Source organism: Leptodactylus fuscus, chromosome 4 (assembly GCF_031893055.1).
Source record: "Leptodactylus fuscus isolate aLepFus1 chromosome 4, aLepFus1.hap2, whole genome shotgun sequence".
Taxonomy (NCBI): domain Eukaryota; kingdom Metazoa; phylum Chordata; class Amphibia; order Anura; family Leptodactylidae; genus Leptodactylus; species Leptodactylus fuscus.
The window spans coordinates 80,495,552-80,518,552 of record NC_134268.1 but is presented as its reverse complement, the minus strand read 5'-3'; the positions used below and the strand labels follow the sequence as shown (position 1 = coordinate 80,518,552).

The 23,001-nt window shown below is 39.7% G+C and overlaps 1 protein-coding gene across 1 annotated transcript in view; it reads left to right on the top strand.

Annotated features, from left to right (window-relative positions):
• CD226 (CD226 molecule) overlaps positions 1–15,247 on the top strand; it is a 56,006-nt gene extending 40,759 nt beyond the window's left edge. Inside the window, exons 4-6 of the mRNA XM_075270776.1 lie at positions 2,844–2,937; positions 13,850–13,916; positions 15,167–15,247. Coding sequence (XP_075126877.1) covers positions 2,844–2,937; positions 13,850–13,916; positions 15,167–15,247 — 242 coding nt within the window. The remainder of the gene's footprint in view (positions 1–2,843; positions 2,938–13,849; positions 13,917–15,166) is intronic.
• Positions 15,248–23,001: the final 7,754 nt, after the last annotated feature.

Sequence of the window (23,001 nt, the reverse complement as noted above, 5' to 3'; positions counted from 1 at the left end):
CTACACCCGCACTTCCGGGTACACGCGCAGGCACTACGGATCACATGTGATCCTGTGCTCTATTTATAGCAGGGGAGACGCCACGATTGTAGCGCTTTCCTGTGGGAGTTAACCCCTTTATTCTTGTGCGCATAGTGTCATTCACTTATTTTCATTTTCCCCATCTGGGGAGCGGGTTTCCGGATAGCGGCAGCAGAGGTAAGGACCCCTAGAGACGAGCTCTCGGTGCATACATTCATGTTATTTTCTTGGTTCTAACTAGAACCTTATGGTACTCCTAGGAAACTGGACCCCTCTTGACCTGCTGGACTTTGTCTTTATTGATTTCTTGCATCATACATACAGGTATATGTGTATTCTTTGTTTATTGTTTCTTTACTCTTTGCTTTATTCTGGCCTCTGCTCCCTATACTATTTGATATGATATAATACTGTCATGGCTTATGCTGATTGATATGTATAGGAGTCCAGGATAGATGGTTGTCTTTATGTTCTAGTACCTTTTCTGGCATGTTCATCTACCCTAACTCAGTTTACTATATATTATGTCTCTCTTAGTTTCTCTTGTTGAAACCACCCGGAGTATAATTATAACAACATTCACATGGTTCTCCTATGTATATAAATGTCCATATGTAAATATTGGTGAAATTGTATATTGGAAGTGTGCTGGTGTTGTACATACTGATTTTGGTTGTTACTATCTTTTTCATGTAGAGCTTGAAAAAGGCCTATTGTGGCCGAAAACGTTTGCTCCATCACGCTCTACCAATAAAACACTTTTATTTGGTGGCACATATTTGTGTGAAGCTCTCTTCTTTAATATTGAATACGGGGTGGGACCCTAGCTTCAAACACTGGGACATCGACTGTATCCCTGCGAAACCATTTCCTTACTATGTTCTTCACAGTGGAAACTGACAGGTTAAATCTCTGAGACAATTTTTTTTATCCTTCCCCTGAACAACTATGTTGAAAAATCTTTGTTTTCAGATCATTTGAGAGTGGGTTGTCCATGCTCGGCAACCATCAAACTTAACCAAACTTGAATTGTTTTGTAGAAAGAAATGGTCCAAAATACCTTCATCCAGGATCCAGGAACTGATTAAAAGCTACAGGAAGCGACTAGAGGCTGTTATCTTTGCAAAAGGAGGATCTACTAAATATTAGTGTCACTTTTCTGTTGAGGTGCCCATACTTTTGCACCGGTCAAATTTTGGTTTAATGCATATTGCACATTTTCTTTTAGTACAATCAACCTCATTTCAATCCTGAAATATTACTGTGTCCATCAGTTATTAGATATATCAAACTGAAATGGCTGCTGCAAACACCAAAATATTTAGAACTAAAAATTATTAAGATTTTTCATAGGACTGTATATATATATATATATATATATATATATATATATATATATATATATTATGAAAGTATCAACTCTGTGATGGTGAAGGAAACATTAGGGGTTCTCCATTCTGGCAAATAAAGGTCATATAAAAATGCATTGTCTTCATGATACAATTTAGCATTGTCAAATGGTTGGCCATTTTGTTAAGTGGATTGTCAAAGTACTGATCTATTAAGGTTTATTTTTTACATTGAGGTTTATTTTGGCTTACTTCTGAATATGGGGAGTTATTTTTCAGATGTTTCGGATTGTTCAGTAGTACCATTTTATAGCATATATATAGTAAATTTAAAAAAAAGTTCAACTTTAGAACTTTTTTCTTTTGATTTGGAGACATAGTACCTGCATCTATGCTTCTCATTGAACCAAACAGTACCTTGTTCTGCACTGATGAGGGACATTAACCCCGATACAGCTGTTTGCAAATGGGTCTAATGTTCTTTTGAAGGAGATATTCTGGTTTAGGTTTCGTCCCAGATCATGCCATTATGTTTTTTTTGAAAATCAGGCATTGATCTATATGGAACCATACAAAAGATGGTGCTAAAACAAGTTCTCTTTCATCTATCAAAGAGAAATTATTTGCATATTCTTTTCCCAGAATTCTTAGTAGAACATGAATGATCTGTAAGACTGTCCACATTGATAGGTGTCCTGCAAAGGCAGCCTCCTTAAGGAGACATAATACCCCTTCTGACCCACAGCTATGACCTCTCAACTAGATAACCTGCTTCACTCTGAAGATGGATAGTAACTATGAAACAGCAGTCTGTGGATGTTTCACTCTTCCTTTTGGAAAAGATATCTCAGATCACGTCACTACATTTCTTAAAAATCAAGCTTTGATTTCTAAGAAGCTACCATCTTTTCTAAAACATGTTTTTTTTCAATCTAGAAGAATTTATCAGCTTGTTCTTTTCCCAGACGATGTAACAGGGCATCTATGGTCTTGTCAGGCTCTGAATGCCAAAAATTGACCTGTGAAGGCATACACTACCCCTTCTGTCCCACCTCTATGGCCTCTAACCAGTATCCTGCTTTGCACTGAGGAGAGGCAACAGCTGTCTGTGGATGAGTCTCTTTCTTTTGGAGGAGATATTCTGCTTTGTCTTTAATCCCAGATCATGTCACTATTTTTTTTTTCTAGTCAAGACATTGTTGTACATAGTGTTGTCTTCTGAAAGGTGTCACTAGAGCATGTTTTCCTTTTTTTTTAATTTTTTTTATTAAGAACAATTATATTGGGATGTCTGATGATAGAATAAAGGATCATCACACTCTTCAGAAAGAGCAGCACTCTTCTTTTATTGACAACTCCTTTAATTTCATAGAGATTATTGTTAACCCAAAAGCCCCTTTGTCACTTTCTTACCTATAGGATTTCACTGTACTGTACTACTAATTCTCATAATGCATTATTTTATTTCTTTAGGTAGAACACCAATAAGCACATTTGCTTTAATATGTGGGATATCTTTACTTATTATTGTTGTGATCTTCACCATCGCAGCTTTATGTATTGTATGGTAAGTGCTATAACAATTTCACTATGGCAGCTACATTTCATATAGCTATAATATATAAAATATTATTTCTTAGAAAAAAGTCTAAAAAGCTATTTACATCAATTTTATGTAATTCTGACATTTATTTATCGCTGTATGAAACCTCACATCTGTTTTTTGGCATAACATAAAACAGCCATAAATTCAATATTTTATTGTTTGTTTCAGCCCATGGCTCTTTATCATTGGCCTTGTCCCTTTTGGAAGTGATAAATTGATAGATTACATAAACTAAAGTTGTGTGCTTTCAGTAAGCCGTAAACTGAGACTCTGAGGTTAAGCTGTCATTGGCTGGTTTAGATTATGTGGTCTTGCTTATTATCAGCCATTGAATACAGGTCATTGACCTACTTTTAATGACAAACAGTAACCTAACCTAAACCAGCCAATGACAGCTGTAAACTAAGACTTTCGGCTTATAGCTTTCATGCTGCCCACAGCTATCAATGACCTACTTGTAATGACCGAGAATAACAAGATGTGATCTGAACCAGCCAATGATTACTGTAAGCCGTCAAAGTCTCAGTTTACAGCTGTCATTTGTTATCTTAGTTTAGGTTACTTTCAGTCATAGATATAACATGAAGCTCCAAAAGTCATAAACAGTCCACAGCTCTATGCTCTGATAAAGTGCTTATATATGGGACATCTGTTATGCACGGATACAGCCTACTGGGTTTAGGCAAAGAACATAGTGCATGAAAAAAGAATATCCAGCACAACGATTGGTCCGAATAAAACTTAGCCTTTAATAGATAGGGACATTGGGTCCCATAAAAAAACACAACAGAGACATTGAGCTCGATGTCTGTGTTGTGGTTTTTTATGGGACCCAATGTCCCTATCTATTAAAGGCTAAGTTTTATTCAGACCAATCGTTGTGCTGGATATTATTTTTTTCATGCACTATAACATGAAGCTCCTGGACCCCAGTGCAAAATCTGTACCAGACCCTGGAAATATAATGCTTTGTATATAGAAAGAGTCTTCTTATATAGGAAAAAGACACATTATAGACCCTAAGGAACCTGGGCCCGAGTGCAACTGCATCTTTTTTTGCACCCCTGTAACGTCTCTCCCAGTCTGGGTCTCTGCGCCACCTTCCGCTTGCACGCTGCAGCTCAGGAGGCGAGTTCAGTTTGATTCTTTGCTTAGTGTTTTTCATTGCACTCTGTGAACACTGCTCTATCTCTGTAATTGAATTCTACTACACCCATCTCCTGAAAGTTGTTTCTCTGTGTTCTTCAATTACTTAATTCTAGTCTGGCCTGTGTGACTGACAGCCTGTCTTCCAATCAAGCCTAGGGTGGGTCTTGGGCTTCCTATATACTGGAGACCAGCCCTCTCAGACTTGCTGGCTATTGTGACTGTCTCTGATAAGCTCTTCTTCTGCTACTATTGTATTACTGATCTCTGACCCTTGGCTTCCTTTGTGACTACTCTCTTGAGTTTTGATTCTGTACTGCATTGCACAACTGCTACTGCACCCTTGGCTAGCTGACCTCCCTTTGTTGTTGTTTATCTTGTCTTCGTTTTGTGTTGTCACATATATAGGAAGGACCCGTTGACCAGTTGCTGCCTATTGCTTATGATAGGACCAGCAAGCAGGAAGGGACAGTGGGGGGTTTCAGCTTAGGGCTCACTGTCTATTGTGCCCCTCCCTCCAGAGTTCACCAGCAGCTACTGGGGAATTGCCGCTATAGCTATTCCCTTACAACCCCCTGAAGATACACCCCTGCTCTCAGTCATTGAAAGTAGTTCAAGTACTATAAATGGTAGTTTAACCGGTTAAGGACCAGGCCCAAAAGTATGTTAAAGACCAGGCCTCTTTTTTCAAAACTGACATGTGTCACTTTAAATGGCAATAACTTTGAGACGCTTTAACTTACACAAATGAATTTGAGATGGTTTTCTCGTAACACATTATACTTCATGTTAGTGGTAAACACTAATCAATATTTTTGCATTTATTTATAAAAAAACTAGGAAATTTGATGGAAATTTGAAAAAAATTGCAATTTTCAAAATGTGAAATTCTCTGCTTTTCAGGCGGATAGTCATACCATCCAAATACATGAATAAATATTATCTCCCATATCTCTGCTTTATATTGGCATCATCTTTTGATTGTATTTTAATTTATTTTGGACGTCACAAGGCTTACAAGTGTAACAGCGATTTTCCAGATTTACAAGAAAATTCTCCAAACCAATTTTTTAGGGACCACTTCAGTTCTGAAAGTAATTATAAAGGCCTGTATAATAGAAACCCCCATAAATTACCCCATTTTCAAAACTGCACCCCTCAAATTATTCAAAACAGCATTTGGGATGTTTGTTAACCCTTTAAGCATTTCATAAGAATAAAAATAATATGGCAGTGAAATTTAGACATTTCATTTTTTTTCACTAATACATTCATTTAGACCCAAAATTAACACATTCACAAAGGGTTGAAGGAGAAAATGCATCTGACAGTTTATTGTGCAATTTCTCCCGTGCACAGAAATACCCCACATGTGGGTGTAAACTGATTTTTGGGCACACGGCAGTGCATGGAAGGGAAGGAGCGACACTGGGTGTTTGAACAGCAGATTTTGCTGGAATAATTTTCAGCGCCATGCCCTATTTGCAGAGACCCTAGAGTACCAAAACAATGGAAACCCCCCAAAAGTGACCCCATTTTAGAATCCACACCCCTCACAGAATTCATCAAGGGGTATAGTCAGCATTTAGACCCTACAGTTGTTTCACAGATTTTACTAACATTGGGATGTGTAAATGAAAAATTACTAAAATGTCACTTTATCTCCAAAGTTTTCATTTTCACAAGGGGTTAAAGGAGTAAAAGCCCCCCACAGTTTGTTAAACAATTTCTCCTGAACACGGCAATACCCCATATGTGGCTATAATCTGCTGTATGGGAACATGGCGGGGCTCAGAATGGAAGGAGCGCTATTTGGCTTTTGGATGGCAGATTTTGCTGGAATAATTTTAGGTGCCATGTCGCATTAGCAGAGCCCCTAGAGTACCAATACAGTGGAAACCCCCTAAAAGTGACCCCATTTGGGAAACTATACCCCCCACAGAACATATTAAAGGGTAGAGTGAGCATTTTGACCCTACAGCTGTTTCACAGATTTTATTAACATTGGGCCATGAAAATGAAAAATTACTTTTTTTTCAACAAACTGTCAATTTAGCCCCAAGTTTTTAATTTTCACAAGAGGATAAAGGAGAAAAAGCTCCATAAACTTCGTTACACAAATTCTGCTGAACACAGAAATGCCCCATATGTGGTCATAATCTGCTGTATGGGAACATGGCGGGGCTCAGAATGGAAAGAGGGCTATTTGGCTTTTGGAGGGCAGATTTTGCTGGAATATTTTTCAGGTCCCATGTCGCATTTGCAGAGCCCCTAAAGTACCAATACAGTGGAAACCCCCTATAAGTGACCCCATTTTGGAAACTACACCCCTCATAGAATTTGTCTAGGGGTAGAGTGAGTATTTTGGCCTCACAGGTGTTTCACAGATTTTATTAACATTGGGACGTGAAAATGAAAAATTACTTTTTTTCCCAATAAATTGTCCATTTAGCGCCATAGTTTTAATTTTGCAAATAGTTTAAGAATTAAAAGCCCCCCCACAGTTTGTTACAGAATTTCTTCTGAACACGGCAATACCCCATATGTGGCCAAAATCTGCTGTATGGGTACATGCTGGGGCTCAGAATGGAAAGAGCGCTATTTGGATTTTGGAGGGCAGATGTTGCTGGAATAGTTTTCAGGTGCCATGTCGCATTTGCAGAGCCCCTAAAGTATCAATACAATGGAAACCCCTCAAAAGTGACCCCATTTTAGAAACTACACCTGTCAAGGAATGTATCAAGGGGTATTATCATTTTGAGCCTAAAATGCTTCCCAAAAATTAATGTACAAAATGAAAATTGAAATTTTTAAAAATATGCCATTTCGGTGCCCAATACGTTGCACCCACTTTGTGTTGTCAGAGACCTGCACTCCTAAAACTATTAAGTGGGCCATCCCGGGGGTCAAAAAATTATATATGTGGGTGTAAACTGCTGCTTGGGCACACAGCAGGGCTCAGAAGGGAAGGACCACTGTGCGTTTTAGCTTTTGGGATACAGATTTAGAGGGACCCTCTGGGCGCCATGATGTTTTTGCAGAGCCCTGGAGATTCCAGTAAACTGGAATTCACCAAGAAGTGACCCCATTTTGTAGGGGCAATTTTAGGGTCTCTGCAAATGTGACGTGGTGTCCAAAAACGAAGAATCTAAATCTGCACTCCAAAAGCACATATTGCTCCTTCACATCTGCACCCTGCTGGGTACCCAAATAGCAGTGTATGCCCACATGTATGACACTGGTGTACCCCGGATAACGTACTTAATGCCATATGTGGGTAGAATCGGCTGTTTGGGCACAACCGGGGACAGAAGGGAAGGAGCGCTATTTTGGTTTTTGGAGCACAGTTTGGTTTTTTTTGCCACTTTTGCAAAGCCCCTGAATTGCCAATAAAGTGGAATCCGCAGACATGTCACCCTATTTTGGACACTACCCCACTGATGGGATTTATCAAGTGGTGTAGCAAGAATTTTTAACCCTTGAGTGTTGCATTTATTTAGTTTCCAGAAATGAAATCGCAACTGATAGAGAAGTTAAAAATGAAAATTTTACAGATTTGCCATTTCAGTGTGCAACATGTTGTGCCCGACTTATGTCAGCAGAGACACTCCAAAAACTGTTAAACGGGTATCCCAGGCACAACAGCTTTTAGAGCGTTCATCTCTGATACAAGTCGGGCACAATATATTACGCACTGAAAGGACGTATTCCTGGAAAAATGGTCATTTTCACCTCTCACAATCCACTACAGTTATAGTTATATATATAAAGTTATAGCAACACTTGGGGGTTAAAAATGCTGTCTGTACCCCTGGATAAATCCTTCAGGGGTGTAGTTTCCAAAATAAGGTAATTTATCAGGGGATTCCAAATTACTGGCGTTTCAGCTCTACAAAAGTGTCATGGCATCCAAAAACCAAACCGTCTGTGCTCCAAAAACCAAATGACCCTTCTTCCCTTCTGTGTCCGGCTGTGCCCTAGTATCAGTTTATACCCACATATGACATTATGTCCATTATCCGGGGGTACACCAGTGTCATACATGTGTCATACATGTGTCATAAACTGCAGTTTGGACGTACAGCAGGGCGCAGAAGGGAAGGAGCGCTATGCGGCTTTTGGAGCACAGATTCAGATGTTTGGTATCTGGACGCCATGTCATGTTTGTAGAGCCTGTAAGGTACCAGAAAAGTGGATTCCATGGGGTACCAGGAGTGACCCCATTTTGAAAACTGCACCCCTCAAAGAATGTATCAGGGGGTGTAGTGAGTATTAGTATCCCGGACATGACTGCACAGCGGATGGCGAAGAGGGAATGTATAAGCTGTGCGGAGGACATTGCAAACACCAAATTCCCTACTATGTCCCCGTAGCTCCTATGATTGGGGGAGTCACTCTGGGGGTCACTTTAGGGGTCACTTCTGGTGTCTGTTCCCTCATAAGCTGTAAATCTGGGGTGTCCCCTGATATCCGCTCACACAGCTTATATATTCCCTACATGACGCACCCAGTTGTGTTCTAATAATTTGGCGATTTTTGAGGGTTTTTGTCTTCACATTGTGAGATGCTATATTTTCTTTGTTTCTGGTGACGCGGCCATATAAGGGCTTATTCTTTGCGGGATGAGATGCATTTCGTAATGACACCATTTTTGGGTGTCTACATCTTATTGAATACATTTTATTAACCCTTTTTTGCTGGATTTTAAAAAAAAAAAATCAATCCTGGCATTGAGTTTTACTTTTTTAATTTTGCGCCATGCAGCGTACAGTATAAGTAACATGTTCCCTTTATTCTGCGGGTCGGTACGGTTACGGCGATACCTCATTTATGTTATTTTTTTATGTGTTACTAGTTCTGCAGAGGAAAAACACATTTGGGGACATAAATCAATGTTTTTTGCATCGCATCTTCTAAGAGGCGTAACATTTTTATTTTTCGGTTGACAGAGTTGGTTGAGGGCTTATTTTTTGCGGGACAACCTGCGCTTTTTATTGGTACTGTTGTCGGATGCATATGACTTTTTGATCACTTTTTATAGCATATTTTGTATGGTGAGATGGAGAAAAATCATTACTTCCGGCGAGTTTTTTCCGTTTTTTTTTTCCGGCGTTCGCCGTGTACATTAAATATTATTTCAGTTTTATTGTACAGATTGTTACGGACGCGACAATACCAAATATGCATTGTTTTTATTACTTTTTAGTTCTTTTTTTATATAATTCATTTTCTATTGAGAAAAAGGGATTTTTGGGCTTTATAACTTTATTAATTTTTTTCATACACTTCATTTTATTTTTTTTACATTTTTTTTTACTTTTTCATGTGTCCATTTAGGACACTTCAATCAGCAATACTTTGCAGGTGTCCCACATGGCATTCCGTAGCAGGATGTCAGGCTGTGTAGACGCACAGCCTGACATCAGAAGGTCCTGGCAGGATCACCAGGTATGTGGGGGCTTCGGGCAGTCTGGGGTCACTGGCCAGACCCCAGACTACCTTTTCCTGCTATCGGCACCCTCCGATCTCGCAGCGGGGGGTGCCGATCTGATTCAGTTGTCGGCGGATGCCTTTCGATCGCGCCGTGATGTTTCACGGCGCGATCGAAAGGGTTAAAACGTCCAGTCGGACTCAGTTCCGACTGGACGTTATTGAGGAAGGTAACACCTAACCCCCGTCCTCCCCGCACCCCTCCCCCCGCGAAATAGGTACCTAAAGACAGGACGTATTTTTACAATAGTCCGGTTTTTAGGTACCTGGACCGCAGGCCGTAATTTTACGTACGGCGGTCCTTAACCGGTTAAATTAGATTACATGACTGTGTGTTTGGTCAATTATTTTTAAGACAGTCAAGTTGGGGTTAGGGGTTACGAGTGGGGGTCTATTAATGAAAACTGTTCCTATACTGATAACCCAATTTGGATATAAATTCTCTCAGGTTAATGTTAAACCTTTAACTCCAATATGTTTTGTCATATTAAGAAAGACCCAACTGTACTGTGAATTTAGATAAACACGTTATTGTATCAAAATGAGGTGCTATATGCCAAATAACAAACTACTTCTCAATCTCTGTTGAAATTGATCCTTTTATTTTTTGCCATTGTTGGTTCATAACAATTAGGTTTTCATCCATAATGGATGTGCCGCTTCCAAGCCCTTAAACCTTCCATGCATTCTAATAGAAGTTAATTCCTTTTGATAAGAGAACATTACATAGACATTAGATGTGATAGAGAATAGTGAATAGCATCAGTGCATGGTCAGGGAGTCAAAAAAAAGGTGGCAGCAGTGGCAAAATACCACTAGAGTGACTGTACGGGGAGAATCTGCAAAGATTTCCCCATAGTTTCCTAGACCCATGTGTGTGTGCAGTGGGTAAAAGAAAGTTACTCAGCTTTAGTTTAGACTGGAATTAGGAATTAAGACAAGTATGAATTGTGACTGACAAGAGCTGATGCACCAAGACAAGAAAGATTATAAATTGTTACTTCTATCCACATGTAAGGAAGCACAAGTGCCAGTTTTAATAGTTTCCTTTTGGTCAACTTTTGACAGTCTGTCAAATGTTGTGTCCTTGTCTCGCCTACTATCAAAGTTTATTTAATCTTTTCCGAAATAAACCTCTTGACGCGTGTACAAATACTTGCCTGTTCCATAAAATATTTAACAAACCATTAGTCTGAAAAAACAATTATAGCGAGTTAGTGGTGGCCATGAAGCAGAAGAAACAGATATCTGTTATATGACCTTCACATTAAGCTGGTGCATAGGAATATTCTACAACCTAAACACTGTAGTAATATATGAACAGAAATCACTTTATATTCTTAGTAACTGATCCTTGGCCCATGTCTAATACATTTTATAGACTTTTTTTTTTTTTCTTTATCAAGGAATTTATTTTGACCAATTGAATTCAACTTCTACCCCTTGTATCTAGTTGTACATGTCGTATTACCGGAACATTTTGCTTGCATCCTGCTTCTCTTTATCCTAATACCACTGTCAGTTAGCAGGTTATACCTTGCCTGAGAGATGACCTGTTCTCCTACATCATTCTCTAACAAGGTTTGCTTTTCTGGCAGTCTTTGTCCTGGGTGACCTTAATAAAATCATATTATTCTGCAAATATTATTAATATTAATGTCCTCAAATGTCTAATCCCCTATTCCGCTATATATAGTAAGTAGAAAATACAGATACATGTTATTATATATGTAATAAAATGTACAGAGTAAGGAATTCAAAATACACAATTTGTTCTACAAGTAAAATAGAGGGAAACTGGTGTCTATATTCCAAGTGGATAAATATATCTACAGAATTGTGTATGAGGAAAAGTATATAGCATTAACTGAATTAGTTTGCACACATTTTTCTAACACTGATTCCAGCACTTCAGAATTAGCATTAAATAAACTATTATATTGCGTCCTGAAAAAGAAGCATTCACAATGGCATTTAAGAAGTTAAACTGCCATGATCTGACTTGTCTTTCATCCTAGCGGTTGCAGTGGGACCCTGACTGACAGTTACAGCTCGGCTGCCATTGGGATCAAACAAGTTTAGCTCTTGTGCCCATACATTGATTATAATGTCAAGTATGATATGCATTATATATTATACAGAGGTGAATTAGAAACTCCAAATTCTAATATGTGCACAACTAAGCTGCAGTGTACAGACTAAGAAGAGTCTCCTCTCTTCCTTATAATGATGCATGGTCTTAGCTATAAAATGATTTATAATACAGGTCATAGTCAAGTGGTGGCTGAAAAGCATCACAGGAATTTGTCCTATAAATGACTTCATGGAAGGTTTCTAAAATCAGTGCAAGGAATCAGAGACGGATGTAACTATGGTTGCATTCAGTGGTTAAATTGGGTTGCAATGCGCCGAAACTCAGTTTTGGCATAATTGCAAAATGACTTTAAGCATTCTGGCATAAATGTGTCTTAAGCAGAATGTACGGAACATTAAAAACAAAGTTACTTACCTCTCCTGGCTCTGGAAGGCTTTGAGCCTACATGGTGATGTCCCAGACATTACATGGATTGGAGCTTGCGTCCTTATGCGACACGACACAAGCCCCTGCTCATATGACGTCCGACGTCCTGTACATCATTAAAAATGGCCGACATGTTCAGGGAGTGCCCTAGAGCCAGGGAGAGATAAGTAACAGTTTTTTTTGTACCCTCCCCAGGCCCTGGGTCTGATAGCACAACTCCTTAGCATGTTGAATACATGGCTACTGCTTTGAGGGTTGCTCTCTTCCAATGATATGTCCTACTGCTGAGTCACATTGGTGTAGATGTGGAAAGTAGATCTTTCCCTCCTTGGTTTTGGTTGATTGTATACCACAAAAGGGTTGATGTAGAATATGCTTCTTTGTGTTAAAAGTCCAAACTGGTATGTTTTGTAACTGAGGAAGCCCAGTTTGGGTTGAAAAAAATGTTGTTGTTTTTTAACACAAATGACATTATTTTACAATAATCCTATAATGGTGTATAACTAAGTCAGCTGTGCCAAAACCAAGAGCCTCATCTATACCAGCATACCCTTGAATAAGAATTAAGCTGTAAGAAGCTAGGATGTCTATACACTAGTACAGAATAAACTAGTACACAGCTCTGGATTCCAGAAAGCGAGACTCTATTCAATAAAACCTACAGTATCGACTGGAGAGAACAGAAGAACTACAGAAACAGAACCAACACCAGTCTGAATGTGACCATGTAAGAGGGACTCCTCTTCAGACAACACTCATAAAGTAGTTTTAGATGAACAGAGTAACTTACTCTGTCACAACAGTGGCACAGCCTTTTTGAGTAGCCTATACTCCATGTCCTGGGACCTCATTGTATGCCGGACGTCCCACCAATGAACCTATACCAAAGTGAAAACCTGCTCTACTGCTGCCCAGGGTCTCTGCTACAGCCTGCACCATCTATACATAACTTGTAGGGCTGTACTGGGAACGTAGTAGTTTATTTGCACTGTACCACAATGCAGAGCACTAGATCTTTACTACCATCTGCTGTGAGTGTAATTCATGTACATTACCTAATGCCAGGAGTTTTTGGAAACTGGACATTGTCTTTCTAGGGAATGCTCATTATAAGTTCCAACAAGGATACAAATGTGTCTTTACAGTAATACAGGATTCTTATTCATATGCAATACACAATACAACCCTTGGGCTTCCACTTGATATGTAGGAGGATGAATGACAATAAATTTGCAGAGGGCCACATACAATTAATATAAGGGGGACTATGAGCATTGCCCAAATAGAAGGCTAATGATAGGCCTCATTGTGCTAATACTTAGGCACAAGATGCTAAGCCTAGGCCCTAAATAGCCTGCTAGAGTAGATATCCGTAATTGCTAGTTGCTATGGCATCTGGATGCCACCTTAAGAAAGGAGATGGTGGGAAAGATGCCATTAGTTGCCATAGTAATATATCATCATAACTGGCGGGAAGAGAGAGTTGTGCTGCAATAAGGAGAGGTGAAGCATTTATCTATAAAATCTGTATAAAATGTATTAAACAAGGCTTATAGTGGTTGGTAATATGTCTGAATAATAGGAAGTAAAACATATTTCCCTCCCATTCCCATACATATTGATTTTATTTGTTTGCTTTCAGTTACTTTTTAACACCATAAAATAACATAATGGTTTACAGTTATTGTCTATTATATTTTGTCTTATTAAATATAGGAGACAGAAAAACAAGAGAATCCAGGCAAAGCAAGTAGACGTCAGCTTCAGTTCAACGTATGCGGAGGTAATAATGGATAGGATAATCCATATGGTTGTGGTGTGTGAAGAAGTAAAGTCCCTCACTGTAATCTTTTATGGTATTAGCGTCTCTGAACAGAACGTATCGTATGTGAACGTTTCGTTTTTTAACTGAACCTAAAAAAGGTTTATTTCTAACCACTTCCCCCAGGCAACACTAAGCACATTATACTGATACACAACATACTTTTGTTATGTATGGCACTTTTGTAGATTTATAGACAAAAGAAATGAAAGTATAATGCAGATAAGTTATTTAGTGCACTGGGGGCGGGCCTTCATCCCTGGAAGAACTGCTCTTGATGTTCAATAACATGGATTATGTCATAGTACAGGGTGGTGCAGGCAGGAGATGGCAGGGATCTGCATGGCAAGAGCAGTGCTCCGTATGGTAAGAGCAGTGCTCCATGGAACGGTAGACCGCCTTCCCCAGTATACCAACAGCCTCATTTGCATAAGATGTCTATTTCAATGTAAAAAGTGACATACAGTACAGTGACGTAAGTCCCCATGTACTGAGCCACAGCCAAAAAACGTTGCAGAAAAGACCACAGCAGAAACGCATCATGTTTGGGGTTTTTTTTGCAGCTTTTTTAATAGAACGTATAGGAAAACTTGGAAAACTCTGTGGACTTTCTGCCTGTATTGTTCATACAGTATATAGAGAACACCATAGTTTCCATAGGTGTAATTGACATGCTGTGATTTACAAACAGGAGAGCGTTTTTTAAATCATAGCATTTCAATGCAGGTTTTTTATTAACCAGATTCCCATCCACTTAACAAAACACAACACAAAAACACAACATCTTAACAACATGTGACCCCGGCCTAAAGCTATTATTCCCCAAATCTATACATAACAATAGTATGTTGTTTATCAATGTGATATTCTCTGTAACATGGTGAGTGCCTATGGCAGGTGATAAAGTCCCTTTAAAATGAGTTGAAAATGACTAATTTGCATGGCCACACCTGCTTTTTTGATTTGTGATAATACACCAATACCCTCTGCTTAAATAGGCAGGACAAAAAATTACTTCAAGGGTTTCTGAAAGTACATATTAATGGAATGAGTATATTATAATGTTTGTTTTACAGCTTTATAAGAATATCCATATGGGCCATTTACTAGAATGACAGATGGAAATTGGAAAAAATGTTATTGTACATAATCTGAGCAAATATTATTTCATATGATGTTTCTTCTGACAACATTTACTTTGCTTCTTTCAGCCTAATATAGATACAATGGATGAAGATCACATATATGCCAATTTTGTACCTAATCTATCATTCTCAAGATCATGGACTTAGAAATGGAGACTGTATTGGTGTTATAAGATTTGTGGACTGCTGAAAATACTGTGCCTACAATTAAAATTCTTATTATGTGTGAGGGTAACTTTTTTGGATGCTTTACACAGGCCATTCAAACTAGATTTCGTATGGCCATCCAGTTGATGATGGGACTGATCATACTAGAGATCTCACCATGAACATGAACTACCTCATCATGGGATAGTTTAGTTAAAAAACAATATGCAGGAAGACAATCAGAAAAACATTTATATTATTAAAGTAATATATTCAATAAATAATAATAATAATAATAATAATAATAATAATAATAAAAACTGAGGCACCCAATGTGTCTATGTACTAAAATAATGCTGTATCTTTATTGCAAAAGTCATATAAAAGAATTCCATTGAAAACAATTGAACACAAAAACAAAACCCAGAACCAACTTAAAAATAAAGCCACAACCAGGACGCGGTCACACAACTGAGGTGAAAAACGTCCATGTTTTACGGCCATCTTACACCCAAAGGACCTCCGTTTTTATGGATCCCCCATACAATTGAGTGTATGGTGGGGTTAGTGAAAATGTTGAAAATAGTATATGACCTATATTTGGATGGTCCATTACAATGGACAGTGTAGTTGAATCAATGATGTAACGTTACTGAAGTATCAATACAGCTTCTTGGATGGGAATAGTGGTTCGGATTTTCACTGTATGTTACAGGTACTAGCTCAAAGGGAATGCCAACAAAATACAGTCCTATGAAAAAGTTTGGGCACCCCTATTAATCATAATCATTTTTAGTTCTAAATATTTTGGTGTTTGCAGCAGCCATTTCAGTTTGATATATCTAATAACTGATGGACACAGTAATATTTCAGGATTGAAATGAGGTTTATTGTACTAACAGAAAATGTGCAATATGCATTAAACCAAAATTTGACCGGTGCAAAAGTATGGGCACCTCAGCAGAAAAGTGACATTAATATTTAGTAGATCCTCCTTTTGCAATGATAACAGCCTCTAGTCGCTTCCTGTAGCTTTTAATCAGTTCCTGGATCCTGGATGAAGGGATTTTGGACCATTCCTCTTTACAAAGCAATTCAAGTTCAGTTAAGTTTGATGGTCGCCGAGCATGGACAGCCCGCTCTCAAATCATCTGAAAACAAAGATTGTTCAACATAGTTGTTCAGGGGAAGGATACAAAAAGTTGTCTCAGAGCTTTAACCTGTCAGTTTCCACTGTGAGGAACATAGTAAGGAAATGGAAGACCACAGGGACAGTTCTTGTTAAACCCAGAAGTGGCAGGCCAAGAAACATATCAGAAAGGCAGAAGAGAAGAAGAATGGTGAGAACAGTCAAGGACAATCCACAGACCACCTCCAAAGAGCTGCAGCATCATCTTGCTGCAGATGGTGTCACTGTGCATCGGTCAACAATACAGCGCACTTTGCACAAGGAGAAGCTGTATGGGAGAGTGATGAGAAAGAAGCCGTTTCTGCAAGCACGCCACAAATAGAGTCGTCTGAGGTATGCAAAAGCACATTTGGACAAGCCAGCTTCATTTTGGAAGAAGGTCCTGTGGACTGATGAAACAAAGATTGAGTTGTTTGGTCATACAAAAAGGCGTTATGCATGGCGTCCAAAAAAAAACAGCATTCCAAGAAAAACACTTACCACCCACTGTAAAATTTGGTGGAGGTTCCATCATGCTTTGGGGCTGTGTGGCCAATGCCGGCACCGGGAATCTTGTTAAAGTTGAGGGTCGCATGGATTCCACTCAGTATCAGCAGATTCTTGAGAATAATGTTCAAGAATCAGTGACGAAGTTGAAGTTATGCCAGGGATGGATATTTCAGCAACACAATGATCCAAAACACTGCTCCAAATCGACTCAGGCATTCATGCAGAGGAACAATAACAATGTTCTGGAATGGCCATCCCAGTCCCCAGACCTGAATATCATTGAACATCTGTGGGATGATTTGAAGCGGGCTGTCCATGCTCAGCGACCATCAAACTTAACTGAACTTGAATTGTTTTGTAAAGAGGAATGGTCCAAAATCCCTTCATCCAGGATCCAGGAACTGATTAAAAGCTACAGAGTGGCTAGAGGCTGTTATCTGTGCAAAAGGAGGATCTACTAAATATTAATGTCACTTTTCTGTTGAGGTGCCCATACTTTTGCACCGGTCAAATTTTGGTTTAATGCACATTGCACATTTTCTGTTAGTACAATAAACCTCATTTCAATCCTGAAATATTACTGTGTCCATCAGTTATTAGATATATCAAACTGAAATGGCTGTTGCAAACACCAAAATATTTAGAACTAAAAATGATTAAGATTAATAGGGGTGCCCAAACTTTTTCATAGGACTGTATGGTAATTTAACATGACTGTATTCTTCCTTTCCCATTATCTGTATGGGGTCAGTATATGAATAAGTCCTTCTGGTAATCTGTCAACCTGTGTACTTAAGGTACAGGCTGTGTGATTCTGGGAATCCACTTCTCCAAACTTTGCACTTTTCTCCCTTCAGGGTGAATAACAGCAATTCTTCCCTGTCTCATAGCAGTAATGATGGTATATGGGCAGGTGGCTCTGAAAAGAGACCAATACTTCTCCCTTAGGGGCTGCATAGTCTGTCAGCAAGGTCTGCTTTGCTCCACTGTCATGACTAGACACTCAAACTGCTTCTGGAAACTTGAAGTCTCCTCCCTTTGACAATGGCCAGGGATTGGCTGAGGTAAACTAAGTTGCCCTCAAAATCGAGGGTTGTTCCAGGGCACAGGGTAATGGTCCATAGCGCCATCCAAACAGGGGGAAACAATGCAAGGGAAGCTCCAAAACAATTGGAGCAATAGGAGTAATACAACCTCCTTGAACTTATTGCCGAGCTAATCTGGTTTTTGTAGAACCCAGCAGATCACATTCTCACTGAGCACTCTATAAAGCGAATGAAAAGGCAGGGACGGTAATAAACTGTCTGTGCCCTCTCTCTCCAGCTGTCAGTGACAGCTGTCCCATGGATCCTGCTTTGCCATGGTCTTGCATAGATGTTAACTAGTTAATCAGCAGGTGAGACATCTAACGTTAATGGGCAGTCAGCAAGTAGTTAATTATCATTATTCATAATAAAGAAATGAGAAACATTGTCCTATTTGGCTTATGAAAATGTAATGCTTATGTCTGACCTTAGGAAAACAATGTGCATTAAAATACTGTATTCCTAGGATATTGTACATGTTCCATATGTTGGGCATTGCGATATGCTGTAGTATAGCTTAGTGCGCTACCATAAAATATTACCAGTGAATTGTCACTTCCTTAGTTTCTCTTTTATTCTTACACGATATTCTTTTAACTGTAACACAATGTAATACTGCAGCCATAGTATGGTCATTTCTAGCTTCCTGGCATAGAAGTCACAGGAGGGCATATAGGTTCTGTAGTCTGGTAGTTCAGTCAGGGCCATTGTAATGGGGAGCCCTGTGCAAACTTTTTGAAAGTGGGCCCCCTAATGCCCCCCCTTAACTTAATTTCCCCTGCCCCCCTTAACCATCATTGTTAATGCCACAGACGCTTCTTTTTTTTTTTTTTTTTTTTTAAAGTAGATTGTGAGCCCCATATACAGCTCACAATGTACATTTTTCCCTATCAGTATGTCTTTGGAATATGGGATGGTATTCAACTTCTATCTGTGTCCTAAGGACGCAGAGGTGGAATCACTGCCTGTTGTCTGGAACAGCGGGACATCACCCAAAATGTTGCAGTGTTGCTCCTGTGGTTAAAGTGGCCCTGAGTGTACTATATCTGACCTATAACAGCTTAATCTTACTGTTACTTTTTTGGTGTAGAAAACTGGTAATTAATGTGACTTGTATTTAGATTTTAATGAGTATTAACTGGAGACCTACAACCCATGATTGTATTCTTTGAATCAGTAATAATGTCCTATATCATGAATATTTTATAAGACCCCAAAATATTCCAAGATGCAGACTTCAAGTTTTCATCAGATACACTTTAGACAATGATTTAGAAAGTGGAACAATACATGGAATACAATAGATTCAGGGTCACTTTATAGCAGGACTTTGCTCTCCACATTTTTTAGGCAGGAACTAGGAGGATCTCATTATAGTCTATAGAGTCTCCGAGCTTCCACGGATAACCGAATTTTAAGAGGATTGAGTTTTATGTGTTTAGTTCTCTTGCCTCACACTGATTTTTTCAGATTATTATTATGGAAAAGTGCTGTAATCTGATTGGTTGATGCTAGAGATGAACGATTAGTTAAATACTCGATATTCGATATTCGTTTCAAGTAGCCTTTCAATATTCGACTACTCGAATTGAATATCGAATCCTATTATACTCTATGGGGGGAAAATGCTCGTTTCAGGGGTAGGCATCATTCGATCAAATTGAACTTACCAAGTCCATGAGTGAGGGTCGGCTGGTTTCTCCGAGAAGTCTTCTCCGTGCAGCTTCCCCGCGGCGTCTTCCGGCTCTGAATTCACGCTGCCAGGCATCGGGCCTGGGCAGAGACGACTGCACATGCCCGCACTACAAGAAAATGGCCGCTTTGACTGCAAGCAGACATTTTCTTGTAGTGCGGGCATGCACAGACGGCTCTGCCCAGGCCCGATGCCTGGCAGAGTGAATTCAGAGCCGGAAGATGTCGAGGGGAAGCTACACAGAGAAGACTTCTAAAGGTAGGAGAAGAACCAGCTTTCATTGGCCGACTGTATAGCATTCGGCCAATCAACGCTGGTTCTGCATCAAATTTTTCCATTCGAATAGCGAGTGGTACTCGATCGAGTACGAGTATTTCGAATACCGTAGTATTCGATTGAATACCTACTCGCTCATCTCTAGTTGATGCTGTTGTTAAAATAGTATTACATTTATGCTGAGTTTTTTGGATTGGATTTTGATGCAGAAGCCACCTCAGTATCTGCCTCCAAAAACGCCTCCTGCAGCTAGTCGCAACTGGATGTCAGTGCAGTGCACCGGCATCCAGTCACTGCATTCCGCTCCGGATTAGGCCCAAATGAATGGCCTAGTTGGGAGGGAGTCTCGCAGCGCGGACGATTCAGTTGCAAAATCTGCGTCACAATAGGGCAGATTGCTTCTTTTTTCCACGAGTGGGAAAAAATGCTAGTGGTAAAAAGAAGTGAATGGCTGCCATTGAAGAAGTGGATTCCACGTCAAAATCTGGTCCAAAAAACCCAGTGTGAACTTAGCATTAGTGTTTGCTATTTTTATTTTTTGATATGTAGATTGTGATCCCCTTATAGGGATCACAATGTACTTTTTTTTTTTTCTTATCAGTATGTCTTTTGTAGAATGGGAGGAAAACCACACAACCACAGGGAGAACATACTTGTAGATGTTGTTCCTGGTGGGATTTGAACCCAGGACTCCAGTGCTGCAAGGCTGCTGTGCTAACCACTGAGCCACCATCTTGCCCCTACTTCTTTTATTAGTCTGTGTTAGTAACATGTGTATCCAATAACCTGATTCTGACATTATTGTTTCATATTTGTATCTCATTTTTAAGCTGGATTTATCATATAACACCCCTCCAACTTTATAACACTGAATATATAAGGTAATGATAATAAACATACGTCTGAAATCCATAATCATCATATACTTAATGTGACTGCAGTTTCCAGACACATTCAGCTCATGAACGTTTCTGACTATAAAAGATTGCGAATTATGGCTTATAGGTCTCTTTCTTCTATGATGAAGAAGATGGTTCTTAGATTACTGCTTAGTTTTAATGAGTTCTGAGTTGGCATCTGGTATTGAAATGAGACAGAATGTGGAAAATATAAAAGTCTCTCATTGCATTATTTGGCAAGTACTGATTGCTCCTGCTGGGTTAAAATCAGCTAATCCTTTTGTTCCAGATGTCTTCTTGATTTAGCAAAAATCAAAACAATAAGAAATTACTTTGCATTTGTGTTTTGCATGCCTGTGCATACATCTGCATCGGTTAATAAAGTTGTTGACGTTTTAACATGAAATTGCCCTGTATTTGTGTTTTTTCCGTTTTTACATCTTATTTGCAAGTGTCTTATTTCTGTAAGTGAGATGTTTTATGCTTAATCTGAACCTTTAACCCGTTAGTACATGGTCACATATCTGTTCTTCACAGTTAGGGTAAGTTCACACAGGGTTTTTTGGTCAGGATTCTGAGGCTGTATCTGCCTCAAAATCCTGACCAAAAAGACGGCTCCTGTTGAAATCCATGAGAGCGAGATGCTCATTCTTTCAGGCGGATTCACCTCACGACATACGCCTGAAGACACTCCCTCCCGATTAGGCCCATTCATTTGGGCCTAATCTGGAGCAGAGTGCGCGACTGGATGCCAGTGCAGTCCACCGACATCTAGTCGCAGCTACCCGTATTTTGGACTGGAACCTGAGGCGGTCTCCTACCCAGGTTCCGGTCCAAAAAACCCTGTGTGAACTTACCCTTATATAGGTGGTGTTTTGAAAGGACTCAGAAGCCATATCTACCTGATAAAATACAGGTGTCAGCTGTGTTATACAGTTGACACCTTCAACGATACAGTAGTACCAGTCATGGCTGGTTAACCCCTTAGATGATGGGGGTCAATAGTGGCTGCATCATACAAGTTGCTAGACAAAGGGGGGCTCCTTTCTTTACTTGATCTTCACTTAAGGCTTAAAGGTATCCTATAATTTAAACTGAATTTTTTCTGCCTATCATGTAGGAATAGCTTTAAGAAAGGCTATTTGTCTCCTACCTTTAGATGTCTTTTCCGGGCCAACGTTCGGTTAAAATCCCATTTTTCGCTGGTATATAAATGAGTTCTCTCGCAGCAGTGGGGCCAGGCCCCAGCGCTCAAACAGCACTGGGGGCGTCCCCAATGCTGCGATAGAACTCTCCAGCGCCGCCTCCATCTTCTTCAGGAACGGGGTCTTGACACATCTTCCGGGGGTTGGCTTCAAACTTCTAGGCCTCGGGCCTAGGGCAAAGCCGACTGCGCATGCCCACCAGCCACAAGAAAATGGCCGCTTACACATTATTGTACGCAGCCATTTTCTTGTGGCCGGCGGGCATGCACAGTCGGCTTTGCCCTAGGCCCGAGGCCTAGAAGTTTGAAGCCAACCCCCAGAAGAAGATGTGTGAAGACTTCGTTCCTGAAGAAGATGAAGGCAGCATTGGAGAGTTCTCTTGCAGCATTGGGGACGCCCCCAAACCGAATACCAAACGCATAGGGCAAGCGTTGTGCAGTGAAAGCACATGGACACCATAGACTATAATGGGGTCCATGCGCTCTCTGTGGGCAGTACGGGGAAAGCACATGGATCCCATTATAGTCTATGGGGTCCGTGTGCTTTCACTGCACACTGCTTGCCAGTGCATTTGGTAGTCCGTTCAAGGGGTCCCCATGTGGACTCCACGAATGGATTACCAAACGCAGATGTGAACCAAGGGTAAGGTTGCAGTGCTATCTATATTATTTCCAGAGGTATCACCAGTTGAAAACGCAGTCGGTATTAGGACACTTATATGCAGCTGCATAATATATATGATCTAAATATCTCAATTCCAAATATGTTTTCAACCATATCTCTGGAAGTAACATAGGTAGCACTGCAACCATAGTTTGTCAGATTAGTTGAATTTTTTTAAAAGCATCATTTTATAACACAAATCATTTATAATCAATATTTTTTTAACTCTTTCTGGGAGAGAAACAAAACAGAAAA